Genomic DNA, 17,552 nt, shown 5'->3' with positions numbered 1-17,552 from the left:
TAGCCTATGTTACCACCCTCCCTCCCTCCCTAATAAGACCGTTGGCACGTGGCCTCTCGGTGGTAAAAAAAAAAAAAAAAAAAAAAAAAAAAAAAAGGTAATAACTCATGAAGACAGTGAAATTACTGCGATGAGTTCTTTGAACGACTGCATAGATTATGGTCTTGCTATTGATTTGAAGTGCTATGATCCTATTGCAGCATTTATGGTGTTAGATTTCTGTGCTGTTGCCATCTTGAGATGATGAGGTTGTGACTGTGCTGTTAAACCAAACAGTAATAACCTTTTACATTTAAAAAGTATACTTAAACAAAGAGCACGAACAAACTGAACTTTTTGTAGTGCGCGTGTGTATGTGTGTGCATGCGTGTCTGTGTGCACACGTGTGTGAGTGTACCTGTGAGTGAGTGTATCTGTGTGTGTGCGTGCATGTATGCGTGCGTGTCTGTGTGCATGCGTGTGCGTCTGTGTATGTGTGTGTGTGTGTGTGTCTGTGTTTGGCTTGGTGTATTCAACTCACTAAGCATTAATTTCACTAAGTGTAGGTGAGCATATGTAATACTAGATGGTTTGTCCTCATTTCAACTCCTGGTACATTAAACCCACTTTACAGATTATTATAAATAACAACCACTTGTCATTTGGATGGCATTTTAACATGGTATTCATCATTATTCATTTTTTAAAACAAAACATTTTAATACATTGACAGTACAGTTTTGTTCATAAGTTAGTTTGTGTACAACAGAACTAAAATCTCACACCTCAGTTGATCTTAGTAATCACACAGCAATACCTTTGCTCATTTCCATGGGTTTTCCCTGCTGCACAGAGTGTAATTTTGTCCAGGACAGGCCACCATAGGTTGCGTTTTGACCTTTAAGAGTGGCAATCTACAGCGTGGCACTGGTGGAGAGGGGGCTGATACATGTGCAGCTCTGCTTCTGTGTCTGCCTGCTTCTGAGGTACCACACTCCTACAGACGGACAGACAGACAGACAGAGTGCTGTAACTCTGAGGTACCACACTCCTACAGACAGACAGACAGACGGACAGACAGACAGACAGAGTGCGGTAAACGCAGTGCACGATCAGGCCTGGAGCTTTGTCTTTGCCCAGAATGCTGACCAGTGGATGGGGTTAAAGGTAAAAGGTTAAATGACTCCCAGGTTGTCGTAGATTATGTCATCAGAGTCCGGGTCCCAGGTGATGTTTGGAGAGGCATGTTTGGAGACCTGGCTGTACAGGGTGTTGGGGTCATCAGGGTCGTGGGGGTCACTGGGGTCAGGGGTCGCCCTGGTCCGCAAGGATTTGGGGGTCCCCCGCAGCGCCCCCTGCCTCTCTGGTCTGCAGCAGACAGTCCCCTCCAGCCCCAACTCAGCCTGGTCATTCAGCTCAGAGTACTGGTCAGGCACGTTGCCATGGTGAGGCCTGGGCAGGGCGTCAATGTGATCCAGGGGGGCGGAGTAAACTGGCTCGGGGGCATCTGCAGGCTCACACACACAGTCCAGCGGTAGAGAGTACACACTGCTGGGGTCATCCAGCAGGGCGGCACCACTCAGTGGCCTAGGGCTCCTCCCCCCTGGCTCACAGGGGGAGGAGCCACTGCCAGGCCCCTCCTCCGCCAGGATCCTTTGCTCCCGGATGGCTGCCTCCACGCAGGCAAAGACCTGGTCACCGTGTGCGGTGTTAAAGGTGAAGGCCCCCGGACCAGACTCACAACGCCGCCCGGCCTCCATCGAAAACATGCCCTGAAACAGACCATTACATTAGATTACATTACACTACATTACACTACACTACCTTACATTACATTACACTACATTACACTACATTACATTACACTACACACTACACTACCTTACATTACATTGCATTACGCTACACACTACACTACCGTACATTACATTATCTTACATTACATTACACTACACACTACACTACCTTACATTACATTGCATTACACTACATTACATTATCTTACATTACATTACACTACAGACAACACTACCTTACATTACATTTCATTATCTTACATTACATTATCTTACATTATATTACACTACATTACATTATCTTACATTACATTACACTACATTGCATTACATTACACTACACTACATTACATTGCATTACATTACACTACACTACACTACACTACATTACATTACATTAATTATTTGGCTGACGCTTTTATCCAAAGCGTTCATACAATAAGTGCATACTGAAGGTCATTGGAACAACTACAAAACATAGGTCCGATAAGGTACAATACTGATTATGTAACAGTTAGTCATGTGTGTATAGAATCAGAGCTTTAGCTGTGGTTATTTTCAGATGGCACATTCTTCTGTCACACCCTCCAAAACCTTGGTGACCCTGTGACCTCTGACCTTGTCGTGTCCATAACGACGCAGAAGCCTGTAGGGCCAGGCCAGCAGGATCTTCTGGGTGTGGTTCTCAGTCAGGATGAGCGAATGGTCGTCCACACTCAGCCAGTACGCCCCCTGCAGGCCACAACGCTCTGACGCTTCCGTCTGTTGCACGCTCACCCAGAACCGCCGACCTGAGGGAACCAACAGGGAGAACCGTGTCACAACCGCATCACAACCGCATTACAACCGCATTACAACCGTGTCACAACCACATTACAACCACATCACAACCGCATTACAACCGCATCACAACCGCATCACAACCACATTACAACCGCATTACAACCACATCACAACCACATCACAACCACATCACAACCGCATTACAACCACATCACAACCACATCACAACCACATCACAACCGCATTACAACCGTGTCACAACCACATTACAACCACATCACAACCGCATTACAACCGCATTACAACCGCATCACAACCACATTACAACCGCATTACAACCACATCACAACCACATCACAACCGCATTACAACCACATCACAACCACATCACAACCACATCACAACCGTGTCACAACCGCATCACAACCGTGTCACAACCGCATCACAACCGCATCACAACCACATTACAACCACATCACAACCACATCACAACCACATCACAACCACATCACAAGCGCATTACAACTGCATTACAACCGTGTCACAACCGCATCACAACCACATCACAACCGCATCACAACCACATCACAACCGCATTACAACCGCATCACAACCGCATCACAACCACACCACAACCGCATTACAATCACATTACAACCACACCACAACCGCATCACAACCACGTCACAACCGCATCGCAACCACATCACAACCGCATAACAATCACATTACAATCACATCACAACCACACCACAACCGCATCACAACCACGTCACAACCGCATCGCAACCACATCACAACCGCATAACAATCACATTACAATCACATCACAACCGCACCACAAGCGCATCACAACTGTGTCACAACTGCATCACAACCACATCACAATCACATCAAAACTGCATCACAACCACATCACTCTCACCCTCCTTTCTGACTGACACAGAACACAGTTGTAATAACATTGTAATTACACTGTAATCTTACCCTCCTCTCGTGACTCATAGATCAGATTCTCCTCCATCTTGAGTTGCTGGGAGCCTGTCCCCCTGCCGCCCTGTGCCACGCAGACAGACACAGGCAGACAGGCAGACAAACAGACAGACAGACACAGACAGGCAGACCAACAAACAGGCAGACAAACAGACAGACAGACAGGCAGACCAACAGACAGACAGACAGGTTCATAGGAGGCGTTCCCCCATCACACTGACCCTGCAAAAAGGGTGTTCTGAGGACTGGCTGAACGCAAAGGACCGAGGTCACATGGGAGACAGGCGGGGCTACAGTAATTTGGGGCGGGGCTACCGATGGCAGGGGTGGGGCTACAGGGTTGGGGTGGGGCTGAAAGTGTGGGTCAGAGTTTCGGCACAGAACTACCCCTCACCTGAAAAGCGATTTGACAGATGGCGTCTACCCAGCGTGTGCAGTCCTGGGCGTCGGCAGCGAAGACGTAGGCGTGGTCCACCGTGCGCACGCAGAAAGAGGCCGTGTCCTCGTTTGGGCCGGGCTCTGTGGGTGTGGCCAGGACCGTGACACATTCCGACAGGCGGATTACCTTCCGTTCCGACCGCCAGTCACCACTGCTTGGCCTCTCCCCCTCAAACACCTCCAACCGAGCGACACCGTGAGGGCCGTCGAGAAACAGAACTCCCCAACTCCTCTTCCACTTCTGAGGGGGGGGGGGGGGGGGGGGGGGAGAGGGGAGCGGGGGGGAGAGGAGAGGGAGAGGGAGAGAGGGGAGAGAGGGGGTGAGAGAAGAGAGGGAGGGCAGATAGAGAGGGGATGCCCAAAGTTAAACCAAACAGCTCAAACAGTATTAGATTCATGATTTCTGTGGTTCATTCCTAAAGAGTGATCTGTTCGTATTTTAGCCTTTATGTTACCAGGAAGTCCCACTGTGAAAAGGAATTTAATTCACAAGGCAGACTGAGCCAAGAGGGCTGAATAAAAAACATGTTAAATCTGAGATATCATACCAATAACAGTCAATGAATCAAACTATCAGAAAATTACTGGTGTGTGTGCAGTACTGACATAATGAAGATTCGCTGGTTTGTGTGCAGTACTGACATAATGAAGATTCACTGGTGTGTGTGCAGTACTGACATAATGAAGATTCACTGGTGAGTGTGCAGTACGGACATAATGAAGAGTCACTGGTGTGTGTACAGTACTGACATAATGAAGAGTCTCTGGTGTGTGTGCAATACTGACATAATGAAGATTCACTGGTGTGTGTGTAGTACTGACATAATGAAGATTCACTGGTGTGTGTGCAGTACTGACATAATGAAGAGTTTCTGGTGTGTGTGCAGTACTGACATAATGAAGAGTCTCTGGTGTGTGTGCAGTACTGACATAATGAAGAGTCTCTGGTGTGTGTGCAGTACTGACATAATGAAGAGGTTCTGGTGCGTGTGCAGTACGGACATAATGAAGATTCACTGGTGAGTGTGCAGTACTGACTTAATGAAGAGTCACTGGTGTGTGTACAGTACTGACATAATGAAGAGTCTCTGGTGTGTGTGCAGTACTGACATAATGAAGAGTCTCTGGTGTGTGTGCAGTACTGACATAATGAAGAGTCTCTGGTGTGTGTGCAGTACTGACAGCTCACTGTGTCAGCACAGCTTCATCGGGCAGGAATGCGAGCGTTCAGACCCAGGCCTGAACCTGCCCCAGATACACACCTCACTGACACACCTCTGAGAGTGGAATGTGACAAACACTGGCCTGCAGCAGATACACACACACACACACACGCTCACACACACACACACACACACACTCACACTTGCACACGCATACACACACACGCTCACACACGCTCACACACACACACATACACACACACGCACACACAAGCACTCACACACACACATGCTCACACACGCACACGCACACGCTCATACACACATGCACATGCACACACACTCACACTCGCACACACACACAAATATATACACACTCACACACACACTCACATGCACACTCACACACTCTAATGCACCGACACGCTCGCATGCACACACACACTCACATGCACACACATACATGCACATACACACGCACACTGACATGCACACACACGTACATGCACATACACACACACTCACACGTACACTCCTATGGGGCAACGCAAAATATTCTACACAGAACACGAGTATGCTCACCGCTCAAATTGAACGTAAAGGTGCATTTTTTTACCTTGACGATCTTGTGTTGTTGCACGTACAGCTGGCCTTCTTTAATACGCCCGTCCATCTCTGCTGTTACGCGAACTGATATCCCCGCATTCAAAACTAGGTGAAGCCTTTTTAGCTGCAGGCAGGAATTCTTTATCTAATTCCCTATAGACAAAGATTAGCGGCACGTGAAAAGTTTTCTAGAAAACTCTCAGCTCTTAATTTCCGATTTCGCGGTCAGTGAATCACCATAGAAGCAACCTCCTCGAAGGTTTGTTCACCCAGGAGTTTGGCTATATGTCTGACGCCAATACCCCTCTCCACAGCGTGTGACATGCACTTTACGAACATACTCTCTCTCTCTCTCTCTCTCTCCCCCCATCTCTCTCTCTCTCTCCTGTCTCCTCCTCCTTTTCGCTCTTTCATTGATAATTCTTTTTAACTTGTTTCGTCCTTCTGCCACAGATGTCAAATGAAAATATAACATATGTTATACATTTTAAAACGTTCTGGCCTCCCAGTCTCTCTTTCTCTGTACCCCCTCTCCTCTATTAAAAAAAATAAGGTGCTTTACCAGTAGCCTATGACCACACACTAGTATACTATCAAAGCATTCATTTGCAAACATAAAATAAAAAATAAAAATAAAAAAGTTAAATTAACTTAAACAAGTAGGCATATTGATGATTAATACGTAAATTGAATTAATACATCTCTCTCTCTCTCTAGGTCTCACTTATTTTTAGATAATAGTTGAAGTCTGCCCGTGTGCGCTAAGAGGATGCGATCATTCTCTAAGAGTTTGAATGAAACACGGGTGTAAGCTGGTGAAGTGGGAAGAGGTTAGAGAACCGGACTTTGGACTTCGGGCGTGCGGCTCACTCTTATGGGTTATTCTCATCGTTTGGATGTGTGGACACAACAGACGTGGATAGGAGGAACGTATGAAGTTTAAACAAGAACATCGGATAATCCTTTATCAGAAACGGCAGGTTTACAGTTGTATTTCCGTTGGTGTTGCTTTCCTAGATGCACTAATGTTAAGGTGGCACACGCATTCCGTCAGTATGTTCACGATAATTTCACCCCTTAAAACACTCATCCGACGAGATGCACATCAGTCTGACTGAAAGAAGCTCTCTGTGCAACTACAAGGCAAGCAGGTCTGTGGAGGAGTTTGCCCGGTCACGACGCAACTCGTCTCAGGGGTGCCTGTACGCCAGAGGAACGAACAGTTCGACCTTCAACAAACGAATCTTATTTGTGAAGAAACGATTGAAGGCCCTTTTAACATTTAATATTTTCACTAGACGATCCGTAATTACATTATACATCTACAAATGTATTTTCACTAGGAAGAATGACAATTAAAGATATCTGCAAATACATTTTGACGTTAAAAAATCTTTTATGTTGATTAATAATGTTGTCATAGATTTCGTCATTCGACTCGTCACACTTACGAATGATCATTGGAGATGTAATTCTGTTTTAACTTGTCAAAATTATAGCAAGCCCTTTTAACATTTAATAGTTTCGCTTGACTAACCATGATTACATTTTAGATATCTACAAATGCACTTTGACAAGTCATAATTACAATGTGACATCTGGGCACGCTAATAAATGATAAAAGGGACTAGTTCAGCAGCCTACATAGCTTATTGGAAATTCGCGGACAGAGCGGACATATAAAATAGTCCTCAGGTACCTCACTCTCCGGCTGCGGAGACTTTCGATATTCACCAAAATATTTATTGACCACGAATCGTGCATTTTTAAAACGGACCCGAATATAACGGGCTTTTGAGAGAGGCTTTGTGACGCCATTGGCTGTGTGGCGTCACAAGTGGGCTCAGTACCCCCGACCCACCGAACATCCCTTTATGTCAGGGAAGATCGCGAAATGTAGCAGTCATTCCCGATTTAAAACGGCATGCACGAAAAACCGCTTCGTACACTTGGACCATCTCCGTGAAAACCACTGATTCAATACATTGCCAGGCTGAATAAAAACAAGATCCACGGACAGGAGAATATTGATGTCAGAACCACAAGGGGTAAGTGCTTTGTGCATAAAAAATTAAGGGCAGGGATCTGAACATACTACCTCCGGCTGTGAGGCAACAGCACCGTTCACTGCACCACTAACTAAGCCGTAATCTTGAAACAGTACTTTCATTATTAGTTTTACAGCATCAATAAACAATTCTTTAGCATAAAAATCCAATTATCGTTGACTCATCCCTATCAATACAAGAGCATACAGGGGTGGACAAAATAAGGGAAACCTCAGTTTTCCACAAAACATAAAACAGCTGCGACCTGTTTATTAATCAAAACCACCAACCTCCCTATTTTTAACCTGATAATCTGTGCTGTTTAGTGGCTCTTACACATTTGTTTCTTTTAGATTCTGGCTTGCTCTTCTGATGAGCAAGCCAGTCAGGATTGACCATTAATCATATTATTAAATAATAATAATTAATTGATCAAATGTTACTAGATTGCACCTTCACAGTGTTTACAGTGTGTGTGTAAGTACACCGGGGCATGTGAAACATGTAAGGCAGAGCATATCTGTGTATGCGTGCCATGTTTGGAGCAGAGAAGTCCAGCCGGACTGACTACGCCCATTTAGGCGAGGGTGAGGTTGACCTCGGCAGTGTTGTGTGTGTCCCCAGGCCCCGGGGCCCAGGTGTGCAGGTGAGTATCTGACCACCTACACCTGGGACTACAGGAGCCCTGAGGAGCAGACCCCGCGACCACGGCAACCCAGCCGCCTGAGGGCTCAGAGCTCCGCCTCGCCCATGATTCCTCCCCTGCCACAGCTGGTGCCCGCGCCCTCGCCCTTCGCCCAGCGGGTACAGCGCGTTCCACGCCCTCCTCCCATCTGCCACACATCACCTCTGTCTGTGACACTCTGCCTGTTACTTTATGTGTTACATACTGTCTCTGGTCACATACGAGCAGCAGATCTGGTCTCCTCTCTCACTGTGCAAGTGCATGAGAGTTATGCTGCAGTGAAGTGAGTCACAGTAATGGAGTGAGTAATACTCACACTCTGGGGTGGGATGTTTGATGTTCCCCCTACCACCCCCCCCCCCCCCACACACACCCCCCCTTTGTTACACAGGCCCGCCCCAATCTGAAAAAGAAGCCTGTGAAGCCCCGCCCTCGAGGGGTGAAGGTGGCCCTGCCCCAGACGGTTTGGGCGGAGGGGGCGGAGCACAGCAGGGCATTGGTGCAGGTGCTCTCAGGTCGTGTGGATAAAACCACACAAGTTCGCCCGGCGCGGTTCGATAAAGCCACGCAGCTGCACCCCGGCCAGGTGGAGAGAAGCACTCCGCCCTGCCCCGCCCACAGCCCCGCCCAGTGATAGAGCCTCACAGTCCGCCCACAGCCCCGCCCACTGCCCCGCCCAGCGATAGAGCCTCACAGTCCGCCCACAGCCCCGCCCACTGCCCCGCCCAGCGATAGAGCCTCACAGCCCCGCCCACTGCCCCGCCCAGCGATAGAGCCTCACAGCCCCGCCCACAGCCCCGCCCAGTAATAGAGCCTCACAGCCCCGCCCACTGCCCCGCCCAGCGATAGAGCCTCACAGCCCCGCCCACAGCCCCATAGAGCATTTGGCTAATGATGCAGCAGTTGTGAGTTCAGTCCCAGAGGACAGAGCAGTGCATGCATTTGCACACTGTGTGTGACTTTGGGTCTTATCCAGTCTGCTTCTACAGGACCACGCTACACACACTGACAGCTCTGGGAGAACATGCAACTCTCCCACCTTTTTGTAAATCCCCTCTTGTTTTAATAAATTTAACAAATGAATTAAAAAATCAGTGAAATCGTCCCCTAATCTCTTTACACTACCCATAAGAGAAAAACGTAAGTTGTGCGATTTGCACATGCTATGAACACATTTAGTTGCCCTTCTCTATCATTTCTGTAACGCTTGCTGTGTGGTGCTCAGAAGTGACGTTCTGTGATCTGACAGACACATCAGATCAGTATACCCTCCTATGATTTATACTGCCCCCGTCTGGATTATTATATATCATTATATCTTTTTTAAATTTCCTTAGTAGACTCCATAAGAACTTCAGAATGGGTCTATACTCCAAATCATGAACACCAATCCACCCTCCCATGAGACCACAAGGAAAAAGAAAAAAAAACAGGAACGGAAGGCTGATCCAGTCACAGAGTGCCAGGAATATTTTTTACTCAGGTCTGCCAAAACAACGTCTTGAGAGTGACCAGGTCCACTGACGTCTTTTGGTAGACCTTGACGTTCCTAGAGGGTTGCCCAGCCCTGAACAAAAGCAGTGTCTTTAAAAAGCAGTACCTTTATGAAGTTCAATGGCAAGGGTGGGGGGGGGTCATTTCCACACATAGCAAACTCTCCCATGGTGCCCATTCACACATAGCTGAATAACTATGTACATGAAGGCTACTGCTAAACACGAGGCACTACTGTAACACAACTAAGTGTAATTCAGCATTTATTTGCTGTATTTATTTGCTATCTCAATCTCACGCTTCCTGCATCGCAGAGGGCAGTCCACACTCTGGATTTAGCAGATTACTCACAAAATTGAGTTGAATGGACATTGACTATTGAAAATTTTCATATAGTCAATTCAATGAGTGATTTTGAGTTCAAATTTGATATAATAAAATGTGTCATGTGACATTACGTTAAAGAGAATAAGCAGGTGGGCGTGACTGAAGAGGGCTGTGGATTTTTACAGTGCACTTCATCTAAAGTAGAAACTTTCATTACATACAAGACCTGGACCAAGATATCGGTGAGTAAACTTTACCATTACTGAACTCACTGTAAAAAGCAAAAAACTGTGAACTCAAGCTATCATGACAACATGCTGCGAGAGGTTTTCTGAGTTTGCTCTGCTCCTTTGAAGTTCAACTACAATCTGCTGGTTAAGACAACTCACGTTTGTTCACCAAATGCTCATATTCTTAAGCAGCCTATTCTTGCTCAGCTGACCAAGTGGTGTAGCTCAGCTAGTTGGCTAGTATGAAGTGTTGTTCAAGGAATTAAGAAGGAAATTTGCTGGTCTAACATTTGTCATTAATGAAGATAAAGAAAGTCATGTTTCAATGTTTTATTGTCTTAGAAATATCAATAAACTGAATAAAACCTAGTTATCATTTTTACAGTGCCAACCCAATAATATTATACCAACATTTTTTTTTAAATTACATATTGTTCTTAAGCCAATGCAAGAAGCAACTATTAGTGTTGTTTATTTTATTAAATTACAGTTTTTAATCTATTTATTTGCAGTGGACTATGCAGCAATGTGGTGTGTGTACTAGTGGTGTCAAATGATTCATTTTATAAAATCTAATTACTTCATGAACAGGATTGAACTGCGAGACCATGACTCCAAAAAAGCTCAGAATTAACCTGTAAAGAGTAGTATGGAAATGTAACCCACAGAAACCATCTAACCATCTTTAACTGAAAGGCCTCTTTTTGATAGAAATGAGAGGAAACCTATGAAATGTCGTTTGTTTCACAGTGGTTTTGTAGGCAGGTATTTCAGTGAGACATTGGGCAACTGAAAACACAACCTTCGAGTAATTACCTCTCTTCTGTATCACGCCGCTTAGACAGAGACAGTCTAGTTCATTGACATTTTCAAATGACCATGACGATCTTTTTTCCTGTATAATGGGACCTGCCTGTGAAAACAGCCTTATGGCAGAATCTGGGTTGCACGATAAATGCGTGAATGTGCGTTAATTTTTAACGCCTTCATCAATTTTTCCTAATAGTTTGCCTTAACGCGTAAACTTGACAGCCCTAATACTGCTTTTAAAAATAGGTTACATGCTGACTGAGACCTGATAATTTTCTAATCATATTGGATTTTGGGGGATCCAGTTACATGCAATTTAAACGGTGCCTCAGCGTTTTCTGAGACTGCTGAAAAAAAATATATCAACATGCTGTTGTATGAACATCTTTTAGGCACCGCGCGCAAACCACACACTCGTTCACCCGCGGGCGCAAGCACTGGCACAGGAGTCAAACCAACGTTATAGGAGCGGGAAAAAAGAATAAAAATTCGTATAATCTTTGAGAAAAGAAATTTTGGGGGGAAACTGTACGGTAGGTCTTTCAATCATATATTTAACCATCATCACTAATTCTTTATTTTCGTTTATTTCTGAAGTATCATACAATTGAAAATGTACAGTTTGTGATGATTTATCTTTGTGTTAAGGTGTCAGTGTGATCCCTTTCATTGTTGTTACGACAGGTCAAATTGTATTGCTGCTTTACTACTACTACTACTACTACTACTACTAATAATAATAATAATAATAATAATGAAAATACTCTCGTTCTTGCTTCTTTAACTTCAGCTACAATCGAGATTTTAAAAATAATCCATAACCATACATGTGCTAACATCGATTTAACTGTATTTATACTTTTTGAACGCATCCATTTTAATGCATAACCTACAGTACAGTTTGTGATGATTTATCTTTGTGTTAAGGTGTCAGTGTGATCCCTTTCATTGTTGTTACGACAGGTCAAATTGCAAATTGTATTGCTGCTTTACTACTACTACTAATAATAATAATAATAATAATAATAATAATAATAATAATAATAATAATAATGAAAATACTCTCGTTCTTGCTTCTTTAACTACAGCTATAATCGAGATTTTAAAAATAATCCATAACCATACATGTGTTAACATCGATTTAACTGTATTTATACTTTTTGAACGCAACCATTTTAATGCATAACCTACACCCTATAATCTGAAACACAATTTATCAGAATATTTCCGTAAAGTAATGCGCGGGAGGCCTGTGCATTCTCCAGAATATTGGCAGATCTGAAATTAGACGAACTGTAATGCACAGATTACAACAAGATCAGATTTCACAAGTATAGTTTACCATAATGTTTATTTAATGATAATTGTTTTTCAGCTATTGTTCTAATTTATGAATTGTATCTTCATTGTATTGTATTGAATTGTAGCTTAAACGGCTAGTTTTCAGATAGGATCAAACGTTGAAGTTGTGGCCCAGGAATTTATCAGCATATGAAGATATAAATTCTCATGAATCAGAGCTCTCGCAGTCAGTAATGAGCAAAAAGCAGACAGCCGGGGCGTGTAGCACTCAGTTTCTGACTAATCTTTCCATACCCCGTGATAATACGAATAATGTGCATGGTAAACTTTTGACCCCAAGCACGAGCTGAAATGAAATATTACAGTTATAGACTATAATAATTGTTCTTGCAATCCATTGGCAAATTATGCTAGTGACAGATCTGAATAAAGGCCATCATAAAACAAATGAACAGAATACAACAGTTGGAAATTTAATCTATGTATATTGTGAAAAGAAACCGCACGGACGTATGGTTTACTGGCTTTTGTTTATAGGAGTACATTTTATTTATAAACTACTGGCTCCCGAATAAACTATAGTGTCATTTCAGTGTAAAGACGAATACAGAATACATAGGCAACAAATCGCGCAACGTACGTGTAGCCTATGCAACCGTGATTTCGATATACAATGCGCAGTGTAATAACCACTAACTTGGTGGTGGAAATAAATCCTAAGGGGCGTTCAGTAGTTATACCGACAGAACGATAAATATATAATTTAACAGAAATGGCAGTTATATCAAAATTCTAACAATTAATTAGCAATATCTATTTAACAGTTACATTTAATATAAGCCCAATCGCGAAAATATATAATATAATATAATATAATATAATATAATATAATATAATATAATATAATATAATATAATATAATATAATATAATATAATATAATAATATAAAAGCTAATTACCTTCGTCTTTCCTGAGCTCACAGTAGCCTACATCATTTAATTGTAAAAGAACCTGTATTATCCACTCGTCTGATGTGCGTGCGAAATGTATTTTTACGTAGTTTTTCTATGAACCGTGCGAACGACGCATTTGTGAAGGTCACCGTAAGGTGAAAAACCGTAGGTGTTTTTATACATTTCCAGGCATTTCATTGTCTGTGTCATGCAGAAAATATGCGGGTGACGGTCTCACAAGACAAGTGACTATATGCAACGTGTGTTTTAAAAAAATACGGTCAGTGTGAACCCGGGTGATTGATTTCTCAGCATCACTGGCGCTGTAAAAAATAATTAATTAGAATTTATTATAATGCGTCAATTTGAGAAACTTAAGAAACTGAATATATCAGAAAATTGATTCGCTGTTTCTCCGTATGATTGTTCACAACTGCGGACAGTTACCTTGTGATTCATGAAATGTCATTGGTAGGAAATTTAATACCCAGATATTTCTGCAATTTTACAGTAGCCTATATTTTGGCTGAAGTGAAGTGAATTCAAAGTTATTAATGAAAGCAGTCTCACAAAATAAATAATTTAATACATTATGGCCTCTGCACTTGGGGATAATAAAATAGGACAGGATGTTGGCATCATCACTTTCCTCTTAAAATCCAAAGAGCTCTCTATGCCAATCAACTATGTTGGTTAAAAAGATGAACAAATCAAGTGGTAATTGGTAGATACCTTCTGGCTACAGTCCTTTGATGAAAAATATGCCTCTCAGAATTAAGCCAGGAAGTATCCACCAATCATTGTCTGGGTTGTGGTGACGTGATTGTGCTATTTTGCACTTTTTCACAAAACCAAGCAGATCATGAATGTCATTTTAAAGAGCAAAGCACCTAATGAGAACAGCACATTCTCTTTTTGAACAGCTGATGATCTGGGAACAGCAATCAGCTGATCAGCTACCCCCAGGTTTGAGTGCCACGGCAGGGTCAGGAATGGAGCCAGGACGTGCGTTTGGATCAGCTGGAGCGAGGCACGCTGCCTCGGGCCTGGACCTGAACCTCAGCCAGGACTGGGGCAGCGGTTACTTTGACTACTTCTACAACGAGTCAGACCATGCTGGGGAGGAGTGTGTGGAGGTGGGAACGGGGTGGTGGGGGTTTGGTATCGTGAGGGCAGTGCTGTACTGTACAGTGCTGGTGGTGGGCGTGGCCGGGAACATCACCCTGCTGGGGGTGCTGTGGGGGTGGGGTACCGGCATGGGGGTGGGGCCAAGGAGGAGGCGGAGCTGGAGGACCAGCGAGATCCTGGCGACAAACCTGGCCGTCTCTGACCTGCTGTTCCTGGGGGCTCTGCCACTGTGGATCCACAGCGAAGCAAACGCAGGAGCGTGGGCTGGAGGAGAGACCACCTGCAAGGTGAGAGAGAGAGGCGGGGGGGAAGGGGGAGTGGGGAAGCGGTGGGGGGGGGGGGGAGAGGGAGAGAGATAGAGGCTGACGGAGGTCTGAAGTGTGTGATATTGTGTGCCCTGCAGCTGGCCCCCTATGTAACGGCTTTGACCATGCATGTTGGAGTGTTACTGCTGACTGTTATGAGCATTGACAGGTAAGCTAAGAGTGTGTGTGTATGTGTGTGTGTAGATGTGTAGGTGTGTGTGCATGTGTGTATGTGCAGCTGTGAATGTGTGTGTGTGTGTGTGTGTGTGTGTGTGTGTAGATATGCATGTGTGTGTGCATGTGTGTGTGTGTGTGTAGGTGTGTATGTGCGTGTGTGTGCGTGTGTGTAACCTATGGAATGTAGGATTGAACTCTGTCTCCCCCTGCAGGTACATGGCGGTGGTGCGCCCTGGAGTGTATCGGCGGGTGAGGAAGCAGTGCTGGGCGACGGGCAGCTGCGTGATGTCATGGCTTGGCTCCGCCCTGCTGGCCCTGCCGGTGCTGCGGGTGCGAGAGCTGCAGTGGGACGAGGCTCCGCGCTGCGGGGAGAGCGAGGAGCCGGCCTACCCCCCCGAGCTCGCCCTCACGCTGCACCTCCTCACCTTCTTCCTCCCGCTGCTCCTCATCCTCTCCTGCTACTGTTCGCTGGCGCGGGCGCTGCGCCGACACGTGCGGGGCGGGGCAGTGGGCTTGGCCTCCGGCAGCCCCGCCTCTCTGCACCGCGCCCTGCGCATGGTGCTGCTGGTGGCCGGAGCCTTCCTGCTTTGCTGGCTGCCCTTCAACAGCTTCAAGTTGCTGGGACTGTTGGAGCGCTGCCTGGCCCCGCCCACTCGCTGCGCCCTGCGCCGCCTGGCCGGGACCGGCATGTACTGGGCCGCCCCCCTGGGGTTCGCCCACAGCTGCCTGAACCCGCTGGCCTACGCTTCCGCCGACCGCTCGCTGCGGCGCCGCATCCAGCAGGGGGCGCCCTGGCCCTGCTGCTGCAGGAAGGATGGCCCCATGGGCGGAGCCAGGGGAGGGGCCAGCTCTCTGACCACAAGCTGGGGGGAGGGGGGCGGAGATAGGGAGAGCGCAGGGAGAGATGGGAGACAGAGGTGAAGGAGAAGGATGAAGAAAACAGGAAGGATGGAAATAAGAGGAGGAGGAAGGACAACAGACAAAGGGGAGTGTAAGAAAGGGTACAGCCGCCAGTCAAAGCCACACCTGTGCAGAGTTCACCCCTCTCTGTCGGAGACGAGCAGCCGCCAGTCAAAGCCACACCTGTGCAGAGTTCACCCCTCTCTGTCGGAGACGAGCAGCCGCCAGTCAAAGCCACACCTGTGCAGAGTTCACCCCTCTCTGTCGGAGACGAGCAGCCGCCAGTCAAAGCCATGCCTGTGCAGAGTTCAGCTCTGTGTGTCTGTGTGGGCTCTGAACTCTGACTCGCTAAGGAAATGCCAGTTCAGCATCTCTCCAAATGAACTGAAATCAAAAACTGTTTCTCAAAGGGGAAAAATCATCACTTGTATTTTTTTGTCAAAGTCAAGAGCAAATGGTGATTGAATTCAGGTGTTCTTTTCACCCCCTCCTCCCATCTCTCCGCTCCCTCGCTCTCTCACTCCTTCTCTATCTCAGTTAAGTCAGTTTGCCAACCGGTCTCATTTTATTTTGTTGTTGGTATCAGCAGATAATGCAGCTTTGAGACATGAAGGGAATTAATAATGTCCCATAACACTGACATTTTCATAAATATTGAAACAAATCTATTGCATTACATTGGGCATTCATTTTTTAAACACAAATGTCAGACAGAGACATTAGTTCTACATTCTCCATTAGATGAGTTCAGAGAGCTCTTGGTGTCTGGTCCAGTTGTTTGTTATTTTATGTGATTATATTTTCTGTGAATATTTTGTGTGTTTCATTCCTTTATCTAATGAATACTGTTAAGACAGCTGATTTTGTTTTTTTCTTTGTTTCTTTGTCCTAATGTCTGTGTTCCTACTAGTTAATAAATGAAAGTTAACTCAGTGATCCAGTATGATTTAATATAAACCTGACTCTTCGGAGAGAGCGGTGGTGGGATGTTATGGGTTCCATAAGGAGTCATGACCTCAGCAGAGCATTATCAAAATATGACCCATTATTTCTCATTACTGTAACCTCCCCCACTACCTGCCTCAACTGGCTTGGTGTTTTGTAGGCACAGCATTTATTTTGGACAGGGAACATAACAACTCAGGCTGAGGTGAGGGAGTGGGTGAGGGGTTAACGGTGAGTGGGTGGGTGAATAAGCGGGTCATGCCAGCCTGGTTTCACTTTGAGTCTCTGCCACGTGGAGCCGTACCACTGCAGAGCTGCCTGGCTGCCTGGCATCTTAATCTCACACAACATCAACCACAGAATCAGCGTCTGCACCACATCCTGCCTGCGCTCGCTCTCTTGTTATGACACTGTGTGCGTGCCAACACTGCTGACATCACAGCCCCTATGAGCTGCTTCCACAAGCAGCGACATCACATCTCCTATGAG

The 17,552-nt window shown here is 45.5% G+C and overlaps 2 protein-coding genes across 3 annotated transcripts; one reads left to right on the top strand and one right to left on the bottom strand.

Annotated features, from left to right (window-relative positions):
• Positions 1-634: 634 nt before the first annotated feature.
• LOC135255975 (docking protein 1-like) lies at positions 635-6,100 on the bottom strand. The gene is made up of 5 exons (XM_064337840.1): positions 5,769-6,100; positions 3,946-4,230; positions 3,546-3,615; positions 2,394-2,566; positions 635-1,751 (listed from the first exon to the last, which is right to left on the bottom strand). Exons 1-5 carry the CDS (start codon positions 5,823-5,825, stop codon positions 1,155-1,157), a joined length of 1,182 nt encoding a protein of 393 aa, XP_064193910.1. The 5' UTR covers positions 5,826-6,100; the 3' UTR covers positions 635-1,154.
• A 5,300-nt stretch (positions 6,101-11,400) lies between these two features.
• LOC135256139 (G-protein coupled receptor 15-like) lies at positions 11,401-17,174 on the top strand. 2 transcript variants are annotated; one of them, XM_064337982.1, is made up of 4 exons: positions 11,401-11,885; positions 14,575-15,023; positions 15,140-15,210; positions 15,431-17,174. In XM_064337982.1, exons 2-4 carry the CDS (start codon positions 14,601-14,603, stop codon positions 16,137-16,139), a joined length of 1,203 nt encoding a protein of 400 aa, XP_064194052.1. In that variant the 5' UTR covers positions 11,401-11,885; positions 14,575-14,600; the 3' UTR covers positions 16,140-17,174. The 2 variants fall into 2 exon arrangements, with proteins under 2 accessions (XP_064194052.1, XP_064194051.1); XM_064337981.1 differs by lacking the exon at positions 11,401-11,885 and having other exon boundaries at positions 14,370-15,023.
• Positions 17,175-17,552: the final 378 nt, after the last annotated feature.

The sequence above is a fragment of the Anguilla rostrata genome, chromosome 5 (assembly GCF_018555375.3).
Source record: "Anguilla rostrata isolate EN2019 chromosome 5, ASM1855537v3, whole genome shotgun sequence".
Taxonomy (NCBI): Eukaryota; Metazoa; Chordata; class Actinopteri; order Anguilliformes; family Anguillidae; genus Anguilla; species Anguilla rostrata.
The sequence above is the reverse complement of the archived record's forward strand: the minus strand, read 5'-3'. Positions and strand labels throughout refer to the sequence as shown.